This window comes from Acipenser ruthenus, chromosome 44, assembly GCF_902713425.1.
Source record: "Acipenser ruthenus chromosome 44, fAciRut3.2 maternal haplotype, whole genome shotgun sequence".
Classification (NCBI taxonomy): Eukaryota; Metazoa; Chordata; class Actinopteri; order Acipenseriformes; family Acipenseridae; genus Acipenser; species Acipenser ruthenus.
Genome location: NC_081232.1, coordinates 1,795,074 through 1,807,500, shown reverse-complemented (window position 1 = coordinate 1,807,500; position 12,427 = coordinate 1,795,074). Strand labels below are relative to the sequence as shown.

The 12,427-nt window shown below is 41.9% G+C and overlaps 1 protein-coding gene across 3 annotated transcripts in view; it reads right to left on the bottom strand.

Moving 5' to 3' along the window:
• chd8 (chromodomain helicase DNA binding protein 8) overlaps positions 1-12,427 on the bottom strand; it is a 64,419-nt gene that overhangs the window by 34,912 nt on the left and 17,080 nt on the right. For all 3 annotated transcript variants that reach the window (XM_059012494.1, XM_059012493.1, XM_059012495.1), the window contains 10 exons: positions 10,616-10,795; positions 9,864-9,932; positions 8,398-8,453; positions 8,168-8,285; positions 7,317-7,400; positions 7,080-7,217; positions 4,713-4,834; positions 3,710-3,953; positions 3,157-3,333; positions 820-963 (listed from right to left, as the gene is read on the bottom strand). In XM_059012494.1, the coding sequence (XP_058868477.1) occupies positions 820-963; positions 3,157-3,333; positions 3,710-3,953; positions 4,713-4,834; positions 7,080-7,217; positions 7,317-7,400; positions 8,168-8,285; positions 8,398-8,453; positions 9,864-9,932; positions 10,616-10,795 (1,332 nt within the window). The remainder of the gene's footprint in view (positions 1-819; positions 964-3,156; positions 3,334-3,709; positions 3,954-4,712; positions 4,835-7,079; positions 7,218-7,316; positions 7,401-8,167; positions 8,286-8,397; positions 8,454-9,863; positions 9,933-10,615; positions 10,796-12,427) is intronic.

Here is a 12,427-nt window from a genome sequence, read left to right as displayed (position 1 = left end):
ATTATTGAGGAGTTTGGTGATAAAACGAGTGATCTGGAGATGATCGATCGGTATGTACGACTATTATTATTATTATTATTTATTTCTTACACAGCTGAACGCTATAGCAAACAAAAGGCTGGGGAGGGGCTGGAGATGCCTAGTGTGTGCTTTGTTGATATGCAGGGCCATTTAAACCCGTTTGACTGTGAAAAAAAATACTTTTAAACAGCGCGTATAAAATTAACTGCGCGTGTGAAAATTAATTATTCCTGGCGTGCCTGACGCGCGATTAATAAATGGACCGCAAAGGGTTAATGAGAATAAACAATGCAGCTAGGAAAGCTGCTCACATGAACCCGTTCTTGTAATTTTTATAAACCATACATAAAAATGTCCAGGCTGTGAAAAATGACTTAATTCAGATCCCATCTGTGTGTTTTATCCAGCAATATGAAGAAGTGTTTAACCTTTCAGTTTTCACCATATTTACAACATAACCTATCCCTGCTTGCAAGCCCACTACAGCATATACCGTTATTATTATTATTTCATAGCAGACACCCTATCCAGGCGACTTACAAGTGTTACAAGATATCACATAATTTTTTTTTTTACACATCATTTTTTACATACAATTACTCATTTATACAGTTGGGTTTTTACTGGAGCAATCTAGGTAAAGTACCTTGCTCAAGGGTACAGCAGCAGCGTCCCACACCTGGGATTAAACCCACGACCCTCCGGTCAAGAGTCCAGAGCCCTAACCACTACTCCACAGACTTTCACAAACACAGGTGTACATAAAGCACTAAATATCCAATGAAATATTTTCAGTACCTGCTCCTCAGTCTTGAGGTCCCCGAAGTCCTTGAGGAACTCCGTCTCAGATGGGAACTGCGAGGGCTCCAGGAAGTTGAGCAGGCTGAAGAGCTCCTCCACTGTGTTCTGCAGGGGGGTGCCAGTCAGCAGGACCTTGTGCTCCTGAAAGAATCACAAACACGGCCACAATGCTCAAACATCTTCAAACTCAGGAGCATTTTGAACTGAACCGCCACTGAGCTACCCAGCAGAAAGAAGAAAACCCCACCCTGCTGAAATCCTGCACAGAAACCCTGAAACCCCTGCTCATTTCAGCTCTAGTCTCTCTCTCAATTCAATTGTGCTTTATTGGCATGAGTTACAATAGCAGGTGTTGCCAAAGCGATTGTACAACACACATGTACATATATATTGCATAATACATATTTCATAAACTGATTTATAAAATACAGTAAAAAAAAGATTAAGGGGAGGGTGGAAACAAATTCAACAAAAGAAAAAAGTGATATAACTGAAGGAAATATAGTACTGTTAATGAGATATATATATATATATATATGAATATATATGAGAGAGAGAGAGAGAGAGAGAGAGAGAGAGAGAGAGAGAGAGAGAGAGAGAGAGAGAGAGAGAGAGAGAGAGAGAGAGATGATATATCTCTATATCTTTCTCTCTCTCTCAGGGGTGAACAATTCACTATTGTGTGGTAGACCGATGGGCTACCAAAAGGTAAACTATGGTAGCCCACATTTTTCAGTAGATAAACATTTCCATTTAACGCTAGGCACCATTAAAACAAAAAAGAAATCCAACATCACTTCTCAGGGCCACTAATAAAACATCTTTTTTTTTTTTTATAACCAGACACTGCCAAAGTTTGCAAACAAACTAGTTTGTTAATATTTCTACCGAACAAGCGAATAGCAGCTTCCTTATATAAAATGTAGGGAATTAATGTTTGACAGCATCATTTGCATTATTTTCTTCTGGTGTTTGGAAACCCCTTCCTAGGCCCGCCTTGTCGGATTATGATTTTTATATTCAGTAATGAATAGTCAGTTGGAAGGAAGCACTATATGTACATTTCGTTAGTTTACAGTAATGTGGTGTGTGTGGGGATCTGTTTAATGCAATCTCTGTAGAGGGCCTGCTCACTGTATGATGCTAATGCTGTAATAATTTTTTTAAATAGGGGTGGGCATTATTGATATCGAACAACATCGATATCAAAATATCGAGATTGTTCTATATAGATAATTTTCAAAACGGTATCATCGTGAGATTTAAAAAAAAAATACCTTGTCAGTCTCGTAGGCTAACACCACACATTCAAGTATTTAACCATTTTATTCCATTGATTGGTGCTTTTCTTTTTCTAAGAACCCGATTAGCAAATGTATTTCAAACATCAATAGCTATAAATCAAGAAAAACAACAACTCCACAACCTGTGTAGCATCTCTCATATGCTCTACACCTCGTTTCGTCAGCAGTAAGTTAAGTTATTGCTTTTCATATGTAAACTGTCATGTCACTGATCTTGGATGCAACTAATGCGCGACTTCAAAAAAAAAAAAAAAAAGAAAAAAATGGTATGTCATGAATCTTAAGGCATGAGCCAATCACGATTGGATTCGCTGGTTACTATAGCTACTGAAAAAAGCAAGGACCAGGGGTCACAAATGGAGATTAGATAAAGTGGCATTCAGAACAGAAAATAGGAGGCACTTTTTTTACACAGAGAATTGTGAGGATCTGGAACCAACTCCCCAGTAATGTTGTTGAAGTTGACACCCTGGGATCATTCAAGAAGCTGCTTGATGAGATTCTGGGATCAATAAGCTACTAACAACCAAACGAGCAAGATGGGCTGAATGGCCTCCTCTCGTTTGTAAACGTTCTTATGTTCAACTGCGTCTGTCTGTACAAAGTAACCAAATATCTTCTACATAGCCAGTAGTCCGCTTTGCAACATTACAGTTCGGTAGTCGGACCCAATTTTTGGTAGTCCCGGGTGCCCGGAATAACGATTAGGCCACCCCTGTGTGCGTGTGTATGTATATGTGTGTGTGTGTGTGTATGTGTAATAATATATATATATATATATATATATATACACATATACACACACACACACACACACACACACACATATATATATATATATATATATATTATACACACACACACACATACATACACATACATACATACATACATCTGTTTGAGTCTCCCCTCTCCCATTGGTCCCATGTGTCTCTCCCCTCCCCTCCCCTCCCCTCCCCTCCCCTCCCCTCCTCCCTCCTCCTATCAGGCCCATGTGTACTGAGTCTCTCCCTCCTCCCCTCCATCTCACCAGGTCCAGGTGTTTGAGGCTGTCCAGCAGCTTGCAGTTCCTGTTCTTGAGTCTGTGTGCCTCGTCGATGATCACACACCTCCACTCGATCTCTCTCAGCTCAGGGCAGTCAGACAGCACCATCTCGAAGGTCGTGATCAGAGCCTCGAACTTGTAGGCTCCCGGGATCAGGTGACCCTGCAAGCAAGAGAGAAATAAAAGAAAAAAGAAAGACAGGTCAATCAAATAGATCACAACAGGGAGAAAATAATCCTACACTAGTTCATTTAAAACAAATCAGTGAGACAAACAGACACTGTTTGACTATCATCTTCGCAGTACGTCTCGCAATACTGTATTCGACGCACGCACATGGTTTTACCATGTTATCCTTTCTGTACATCTCGTATCATTGTAATTTGTCACACGGTTTTCTTTGCAGTAGTGTGGTCACACACACACACCCCCAGTGACAACACTCACCTTGTCATCCTTGCAGTACATCCCGTACTGCTGTATAACACACACACAGCGAGATACACACACACACAGCGAGATACACACACACACACACCTTGTCGTCCTTGCAGTACATTTCGTACTGCTGTATCATCTGCCTGGAGGCCAGGCTGCCATGGTAGACTATGGTGTTCATGTCGGTCCAGGTCTGGAACTCCCTCTCCCAGTTGGCGATTGTGGAGAGCGGGGCGATGATGAGGAAGGGGCCGTGCAGCCCCGCGCTGTACACCTCCTGCAGCAGGCTGATGGACTGGATCGTCTTCCCCAGACCCATCTCATCAGCCAGGATACAGTTCTGTCTGAGGGAGGTAGAGAGGGACTGCTGTTGACACAATACGTTGTGTGCAGGGCACCTCTATACAACTACCCTTACAAAAGCCTGCACAGCAGCGTAATAAAGTACAGCAAAATCATGGGTAGGCATTGTAAAGCAGAGAGGTGCGGCACAGCATATTAAAAGAACAAACCATGGTAAAGTAAGCTTTGTAAATGTCTCCTACAGTAACAGCAATGATGAAGCACTCTGTTCAATGCAAGGTATGCTGTTAACACAGGTGGAACGGAGTGGGGTGTGGGAACCTGACTGACCTTGGCTGGAACACTGAAGTTAACAAGGTTTAGCATCACACACGTTTAGGTAAGACATACGAGACAGGCATTTGTGAGTGCGAGTGAGACAAGCTACCTGAATCCTCTCCTGACGACAGACCATCTCCATACCTGAGCTCTCTCCCAGAACATTAGGTAACGATTTCTGTTTATAACTAGGTGCTGCATTTGTTGTGTCCAACGATAAATGTTTAAGCTATAGGTGCATAACTTATGAATATTGGAACAAATAAAATGTTAACATACTAATACAGCAACTCGTAGCGTGCACACTCATTTGCAGACATCCAATTAGTTTCCTTACAATAGCAAAGTGTAACTTTCCTAATGTGTTCCAGCTCTAAAACTGAAGCCTAGTGTCAGCCATGTTGGCTGTAAAAGCTCCATTGACTAACACACAGAGTTGGTCCGTGTTTGAGCCACAAAGGCAACTGGTTTCCAGAGCTTACTTGTTGTACCAGTTGAAGAGCAGCCAGTTCACTCCTTCCAGCTGGTATTCCCGAAGACAATTCCCATGCTTGTATTCCCGGGAAAGCTCCAACTTCTTCCAGGCACTGGCGGCAGGGCGTGGCTGAGAAGGAGAGAGGGAAGTTTAATTTCCAGGGATGGAAGGAAGGATTGTGACCCAAACTACAGACAAAGCAAGCAGAGTGTGTGGAGAAGGCAGTGATTTATACAGCCTGTTTTCTGGTACAAAAACTGCAAGATAAGACAAAAGGCATCCTGTTATATTTACAATGGTATGTGCTCTCGACTGTATAATAGTATGTGCTCTTGACTGTATAAGGTAAGAGTGAATGCAAGCATGTACGTATTAAAGAGTGAATGCAAGTATTAAAGAGTGAATGCAAGCATGCAGGCAGCACCCCCCCAAGGGTAAAAAGAGTAATCTCAGACGTAGCATAACACACTTGCTTTAGACAGATTAGGAATGAAAACTAGGACATGTGGAACTGTGCATAGCTTCAGTGGCGCACACTGTGTTCAAGTTGTAGTAGGTGTGGCTTCTGATTTTCGGTTTTAACCAATAAAACACCAGATACAAAAAAAAAAAAAAAAATGAAAAAAAAAAATTGGTGGATAGCCAATAAACACCAGAAAAAACACCGGAAAAACTGAAAATGGTTATTCACGTTGACTTTACCCCTTTCCCATTAAAAAAAATTAAAACCTACTACAAAAATAATAAATACATTTCCTGTGCTGCTGGGCAATGTCCTGTCTTCCTGACTTGTATCTATCATTGATTCGTTCCGAATACCTTAAACCCGCCCCAACGAGTGACAGCACATTCCTACATTTCTATTGGAGACTCCGCTTGCAAGATTTAAAACGAAATTACAATTAGGATGGAGGCTTGTTAGCGGGATTTAAAGCTGTATTACAGTTAAGATACGGAGGATTTCAAACAGACTTGTCGCGACATGTACAAAAATACACACAAAAACTCCAGAAGAATGTGGCCGTGACCATAAGAAAGTTTACAAACGAGAGGAGGCCATTCGGCCTATCTTGCTCGTTTGTTTGTTAGTAGCTTATTGATCCCAGAATCTCATCAAGCAGTTTCTTGAAGGATCCCTGGGTGTCAGCTTCAACATTACTGGGGAGTTGGTTCCTCATAATTCTGTGTAAAAAAAGTGCCTCCTATTTTCTGTTCTGAATGCCCCTTTATCTAATCTCCATTTGTGACCCCTGGTCCTTGTTTCTTTTTTCAGGTAAAAAAAAAAAACCAACAGGAGTTTATTTGTACGAAACACGCCCCTGTGGGCAGCACAATGAAATTAGTACCATTTTACGAATTTATAGTTTTGCTAAATGTAATTAAATATGTTTAAAAACTGTACATCAGCTGTACCACAAAAACATGGAATAAAAAGTAAAACAGCAACTGTTTTTCCTGCCTGACGTCACGAACACCACCATGACTCATTTACTGTCCTGAATCTACCTTATTTATGCAAAATATCTGCCTGTGGAACAGGAAAAAACTGTACGTATTAAAACAGGATCCATTCTAAGTGGAGTGCACCTGTATCAAACTGGAGAAAAAATAAATAAAAAATGGTTTGCAAGTTCAACAAAAAAATTGAGAACTGGTCACAACGGATAACCTCGGGAAAGGCTCGTTTGGCAATACCAACCAGAACATGTACTGCTCGGAAAACTGGTTGTATTCACAAGAGAAAAAAAAAAAGAATCTGTGGCAGAAACAACTTAATAGAAGTTGGAGAATGTCAAAGAACATGAATTGTCAAAGTGCCATCAACATTGCATAGGGATTTCTGCACCACACTCAGTGTGGCGCATTTTGAAAATAATGTTAGGACTGTCCATGCATATGGAAAGAATGGGAGGCCTTTCTCAGATGTTGTCTGGATGCGAGAGCTAGTATTGGATTTTTATAACATTGGTGTTGTGTACAATGCTGTTATGTAGAGTTTAATTCATAATTTGAAACATTAAAACACACTTCTACAATGCTTACCATAGAAGAAATATGGAGCTGTATTTTGTGTTAGAAATTACATCCTATTGTCATTTTATTCTAACCAGTGAAGTTATTAATACAGCGCCTGCCATTTTAAACACATTGTATTACAAAGCGCCCCAGTTCAATGCATTCTGTTATTTTATGTGCTACAAACTCCAAAAAGGGAATTCAAATTATTGATAGTAAATCACAATTCAACCACGTTAGATAAAGTACATTTTGGTGAACGTTGGAATGTACTATGACTGGAACCAAATTTATTTTGAACTTGTTTTGAAACTAATTAACCTAAAATTAAAATAAAGCCATCCCCTCCCCTCCTCACCACTCTCTTGAGGTTAGGCTGTCTCCCCTGTATCTTCCTGAACTCCTCCACTTTGCCCTGGTCCACATCCTCCTGCAGCTCCCAGGTGGAGTCCTCATAGGGCAGGGAGCACCACTTCACCAGGTAGTAGATCACAGGCTGCAGGATCAGCAAGCAAACGAGAGGAACAAACTCAAGTCAGAAACACGTCCACAGCACGGGGCTACATACAAACCGCGTCCTGTCCTCCTGTCTCACCTCGCCGTTGTCTTTGTCCACACTGTGAGACTCATCCAGGATTCTGTCCACCTCCACATAGTCGGGGTTGAAGGGGTCCTCGTCCTGAACAGAGACAGAGAGGGAACACAGCGCTCGCTTAGAGACCCTGTTAATGGTACAGGGAGGTTGGGTGGTCCAGTTGTTAAAGAAAAGGGCTTGATACCAGGAGGTTCCTGGTTCAAACAAAAATGTGCGATATGAGAACTGAATGCTCACCCGAGGGGTGGGATGCTACATAAACCCAGAGGCTGGGCATTAATTCTCATTTATCACACACATGCAGTACTTTTTTACACTCTCTGGTAAGCAATGTTTTCCCGAGTGAGAAGAGAGCAGCTATGTGAGGTAGGGTTGGAACTGCTTTCAGTTTGATGGCTCACGCTGGCTCGGGTCGCTCTGTTGCTGGAGTGAATGAGCGCGGGAAATATCAACTGGATGAGCACTTTGAAAACATTGCTCACCAGTTATTAATATGCAATATACACTGATCCCTGTGTCTATTAGGTCTTAGTCATGCTGTTTATTTTGTAGTCTTAGGTACACACAGGAACTGGTTAAATAAAAGGCTCAGAGGTCCTGAAGCCATCTCCAGAATGAGCTGCAACTCAGAAACAATGAGGTATCATCCCGTGGCTTGAAGTACAGAACTGATGATAGAACAACAAGTTGTTCCTGCTTCAAATCTCAAGTGACTTTCTGGTAATATTAGAGTAAAAAAGAAAGATATCCTGTGTGCTTCTTCATAAATATATTTAAGCATCATTCTAGCTGTGGACAGCTTATAAACTGTGTCTGTGTTCAGGGTCAGGGAGCGTGTGTGAACTCCTCACCTCATGGAACAGGTGCCTCATCTGTGCCACCTTGGTCTTGAAGCGCTTCAGTTTCTGGTTGATGCGTTTGTCTCGTTCCAGCTGCTCAAGAGAGGCCCACTCGCAGTGCAGGTACGAGCTGAGGGAGACAAGAGCCTTTAAAGACACCCCTATTGTGTAAAACATCAGAATCTGAAGTTACTAGATGGGACTCGGTAGTAAGGGGTTACACAAGGCATAGTTCCACTTACTAGTTTTTGTACTTGACAAAGAACTCCTCCACGGTGGTGTACTGGCCTTGACAGATCTGAAACACAAAAAAAACAAGAAATCACCAATGACCCTCTCCCTTGTGGAGAGATTGTGCAGCTCCAGCGAGAAGACCCTCTTGTCCCGGAAGAGAGATACAGGGTCATTGTGTACTCCAGTTTAGTTCTGTGCAGTCAGTGGGGGGCATGCTGTACTGAGCCCAGCGCTGGGGCACACTGGCCCTCTCACCTTTTTCTTCGCGAGTGTGGCAGGGCGGAACCCCTGCTGGTGTAAACAGACATGTGTGGAATGCGGCTGGGTCTTGACTGAATAACTGATGGCCACATGGTATAAAGAGGAGAAATCCTCAGTTTAGGGGAGGAGTTTTAGGAAGACAATTCAGTGGGGCTGTCAATTATTCACAGTTAACTTCCGAGATCAAGGCATTTCTTTGGAGATTTTTTTTTTTTTCCCCCGATCGCACTCCCCTGTCTTGACCCTCTCGGCAGCTCATTCCCTGTGTGTCACCAATTTAATATACTTGAGCGCATGCAACGCAAGGAGTGCAATTGGCGTTTGCATATAAAGTTACTTAGGACTTGTGAATGGGAAGTTTATTTAAAAAATAAATAAATAAATAAATAAATGTTGACGTATCTACTGTACTTTCTATACCCTTCTGCTATATTGCACTGAAACTATGGAAGGACCTGCGCAGTGCTGTAAGGGTAGCTCCCTCGGTTGATCCTTTTAAATCTCGATTAAAAACATTTTTATAGTCTGGCATATCCAGTTATCTAAAAAGGTATTCTCTCGTCTCTCTATGGCATGTTTTACTATTTTGCATTATTTGACTTTAAAATAAGTATTTATGGGTATTGTTCTTGTTATTAATTACTGTTACTTTTTTTTTCATGTAAAGCACTTTGACGACCCTCGTTAAAAGGCGCTATACAAAAATCAGACTGACTGATAAACTTTCAGTAATCACAAATGTAAGCTACATCTAATCTGAAGTAGCACCTGCGTGCTAAACAGGCTTTCACTTCTCAAAATACATTTTCTATCAACACAACAAATGAAAGTTTCGACTCCATTATGGTTTAGCAGATGGTTCAGACAAATTTAACAGCAAATGCTGGAGTTTTTCTGTATAATTCTGTGTAAATAAATATAAAACTATCAAAAAAGGGGCAAAAAATATGAACCCAGAAATAGAACAGGTTTATGCTGGATTGTATTTTTAGATAACAATAATACGACGACGACGACAATACAAATTTCACTTATGTAGCGCTCTTAATGCAAGCATTCCGCGGCAGTGGTCGCCAGTTAGAGCCCAGGCTATTCCACAGCCGGCCATGGACAGGAGTTCCCAGGGGGTGGCGCACAACTGGCAGAGCTGGGTTTGCTTTCCTGACGCTGACCAGCCTTGACCGCAACGCTACCCTGCTACAGCCAGTCTCACCTCTTTCTTGGTGAGTCTCATCGACAGGATTTTATCCACAATGGTAGCATCCTCCTCGTTTGGGTCCTCCTGAAATGACAACAAGAGACAGAGACAGGTCAGTAACATTGCAGGGCTCTAAATTAACAGCAGCCATGCAGCAATTGCCACAACGCCCCTCAATGTAAGCCCTTTCAGCTACAGCAACTGGAGAGATGCCTGTATTATTATTATTTATTTCTTGGCAGACGCCCTTATCCAGGGCGACTTACAGTCGTAAACACATACAAAATGTCCACCCTTTAAGCAGGTGTAATACACTGTGTACAACAAAACCAATTTTTATGTTTAAAACATTGCAGTACACAAAGCCTTTTCTCTAACTTAAGTCAATAAAAGGTTAGAAAAGGCACAATTACAGTACATGAGGAGTGACATCTTCCAGACTGTATTTAGTAGCTCCAGTAATGTGACCAGAACTGGGATTTAGACATCAAACCTCCTGTGACCATCTTCGTATTAGGAAGCGTTTGGGTCCAAACAATAACACAATTTGCGTGGTTAGGTCACACCAATTCCATACACAACACTTCTATCAATTTACAAATGCACTATGACCTTACAGCTGTTTGAATGCAATATGCCAGCGAGTGTGTGGTTGTTGGATCGACACTTCCTGGCAGCGATATCCCACAACGACACACACTCCCAGTCGTGTTGTATTCCTTATTTAATCTGCATATCCACGCCCAGCTGAATTAGTGCTTCCTCACCACGAAGAACTGCATTGTGGGCACGCCATCTCCTCCCTCTGCCTGCGGCTCTGTGATTGGCTCCTGCTTGACGGGGCCCGTCACGTCCACATCTTCCTCCTCCTCCTCGTCGTCCGTGATCTTGATATCCAGGTCCTCCGTGTACTTCCTACGCTTCACCTGCCGGTTAGAGCGCCTCTTCTGGAGGTAGGAGGGAAATACACCCATTACAAATATGCAACACACACACTGCCCCCGCTGGAGGGAGGAGGGAATTTCAGCAGTGTTACAAATCTGCAATAACACAGCAACACGAACACTGGCCTTGACAGTGTGAAGAGGGTCCTTCCTAGAAACACTAACATTATTACAATCAAGCATTATTATAAATTAGCAACACAGCAACACACACACTGCCCACGCTGGAGGGAGGAGGGAATTACCACCAACTTGCATAAAGATACAACAATACAGCTCGCAGACTGTCGGAAATCGAAATCAATTAGAAATCTTTTTTTTTGTTCCCTGTTTTAACAAACTAACAAATGAACCAGAGGGGGGGAGAGAGAGAGAGAGACACACCCTACCAGATTAAGTACTAGTAATTGTTCCACATTACTGGTACTTAAACTGGTAGGGTGTGGCTACATTCCTTTTTGAATTGCCTCAGATTGGCGCAGACACTGTGCCAATTGCCACTGGATCTATAAAATGGTGTCTGAAAAACAGCTGTACAAGTCCTACTAACCTGTGACAGGCTGCTGCTGGTTCTCTCTATTTGTCCTAGCTAGGCTGCTGCTGGTTGAGCAGAACTGTGTTGGGTCCAGAACAGGGGTAAGTCACTCGTAACCCAGGCTATAAATTCTACCTTTTGTTTTCATTCAGTTCTCACCATTTTTTCATCTGCACTCTTCCTTATTAAAATATTATTAATCGTATTTTATTTATTTGTCGCATTGCACACACTATGGATTCCGAAATGCGTGCTTTGATCTGTATTTCTTGTGGTCAATACATTTTAATTTAAGGAAGGCTGTTTGCAAGAAGTGCTCTGTCACACATTCTTTAATGCAGGTTACATAACTTGAAAAACAAATTGGAATAACTTAGAAGCAAAATGAGCAGTTCATTAACCCTTTCCGGTCCATTGTCGGACTGGGTCCGACATTGCAATTATTCCTCACAGGTCCTTTGTCGGACTGGGTCCGACATCATTATAGCAACGCAAATAACAGGTTTCTAGTTGTTTTTTCTCCGGAAAAAGCCAAGAAAACCATTCAATTGCCGAGTGGGAGCGACAAGAGCTGAGACAAGTCAAAAAAAAAAAAAAAAAGGCGTATCTCATGAATAGTCATACATGGTATCAGGTATCAGATAACGGGGGAGGTAGTAAGTAAACAAGTTGGCTGACTGAATCAGCTCACAGAAAACACGGACATTTGCAGAGCTTTTTTGAGATGTTATAGTAATAAAATAATGACTTGGATCGCATTATTGAGTGATCTGGAGATGATCGATCGGTATGTACGACTATTATTATTATTATTATTTATTTCTTACATAGCTGAAAGCTATAGCAAACAAAAGGCTGGGGCGGGGCTGGAGATGCCTAGTGAGTGCTTTGTTGATATGCAGGGCCATTTAAACCCGTTTGACTGTGAAAAAAAATACTTTTAAACAGCGCGTCTAAAATTAACTGCGCGTGTGAATTAATTAGACCTGACGTGCCTGACGCGCGATTAATAAATGGACCACAAAGGGTTAAACAGTTAAAATTAATAACACTTGGTTAGTTTTGGATACAGAAGGTGAGACTGAAAACGACTCTGATTT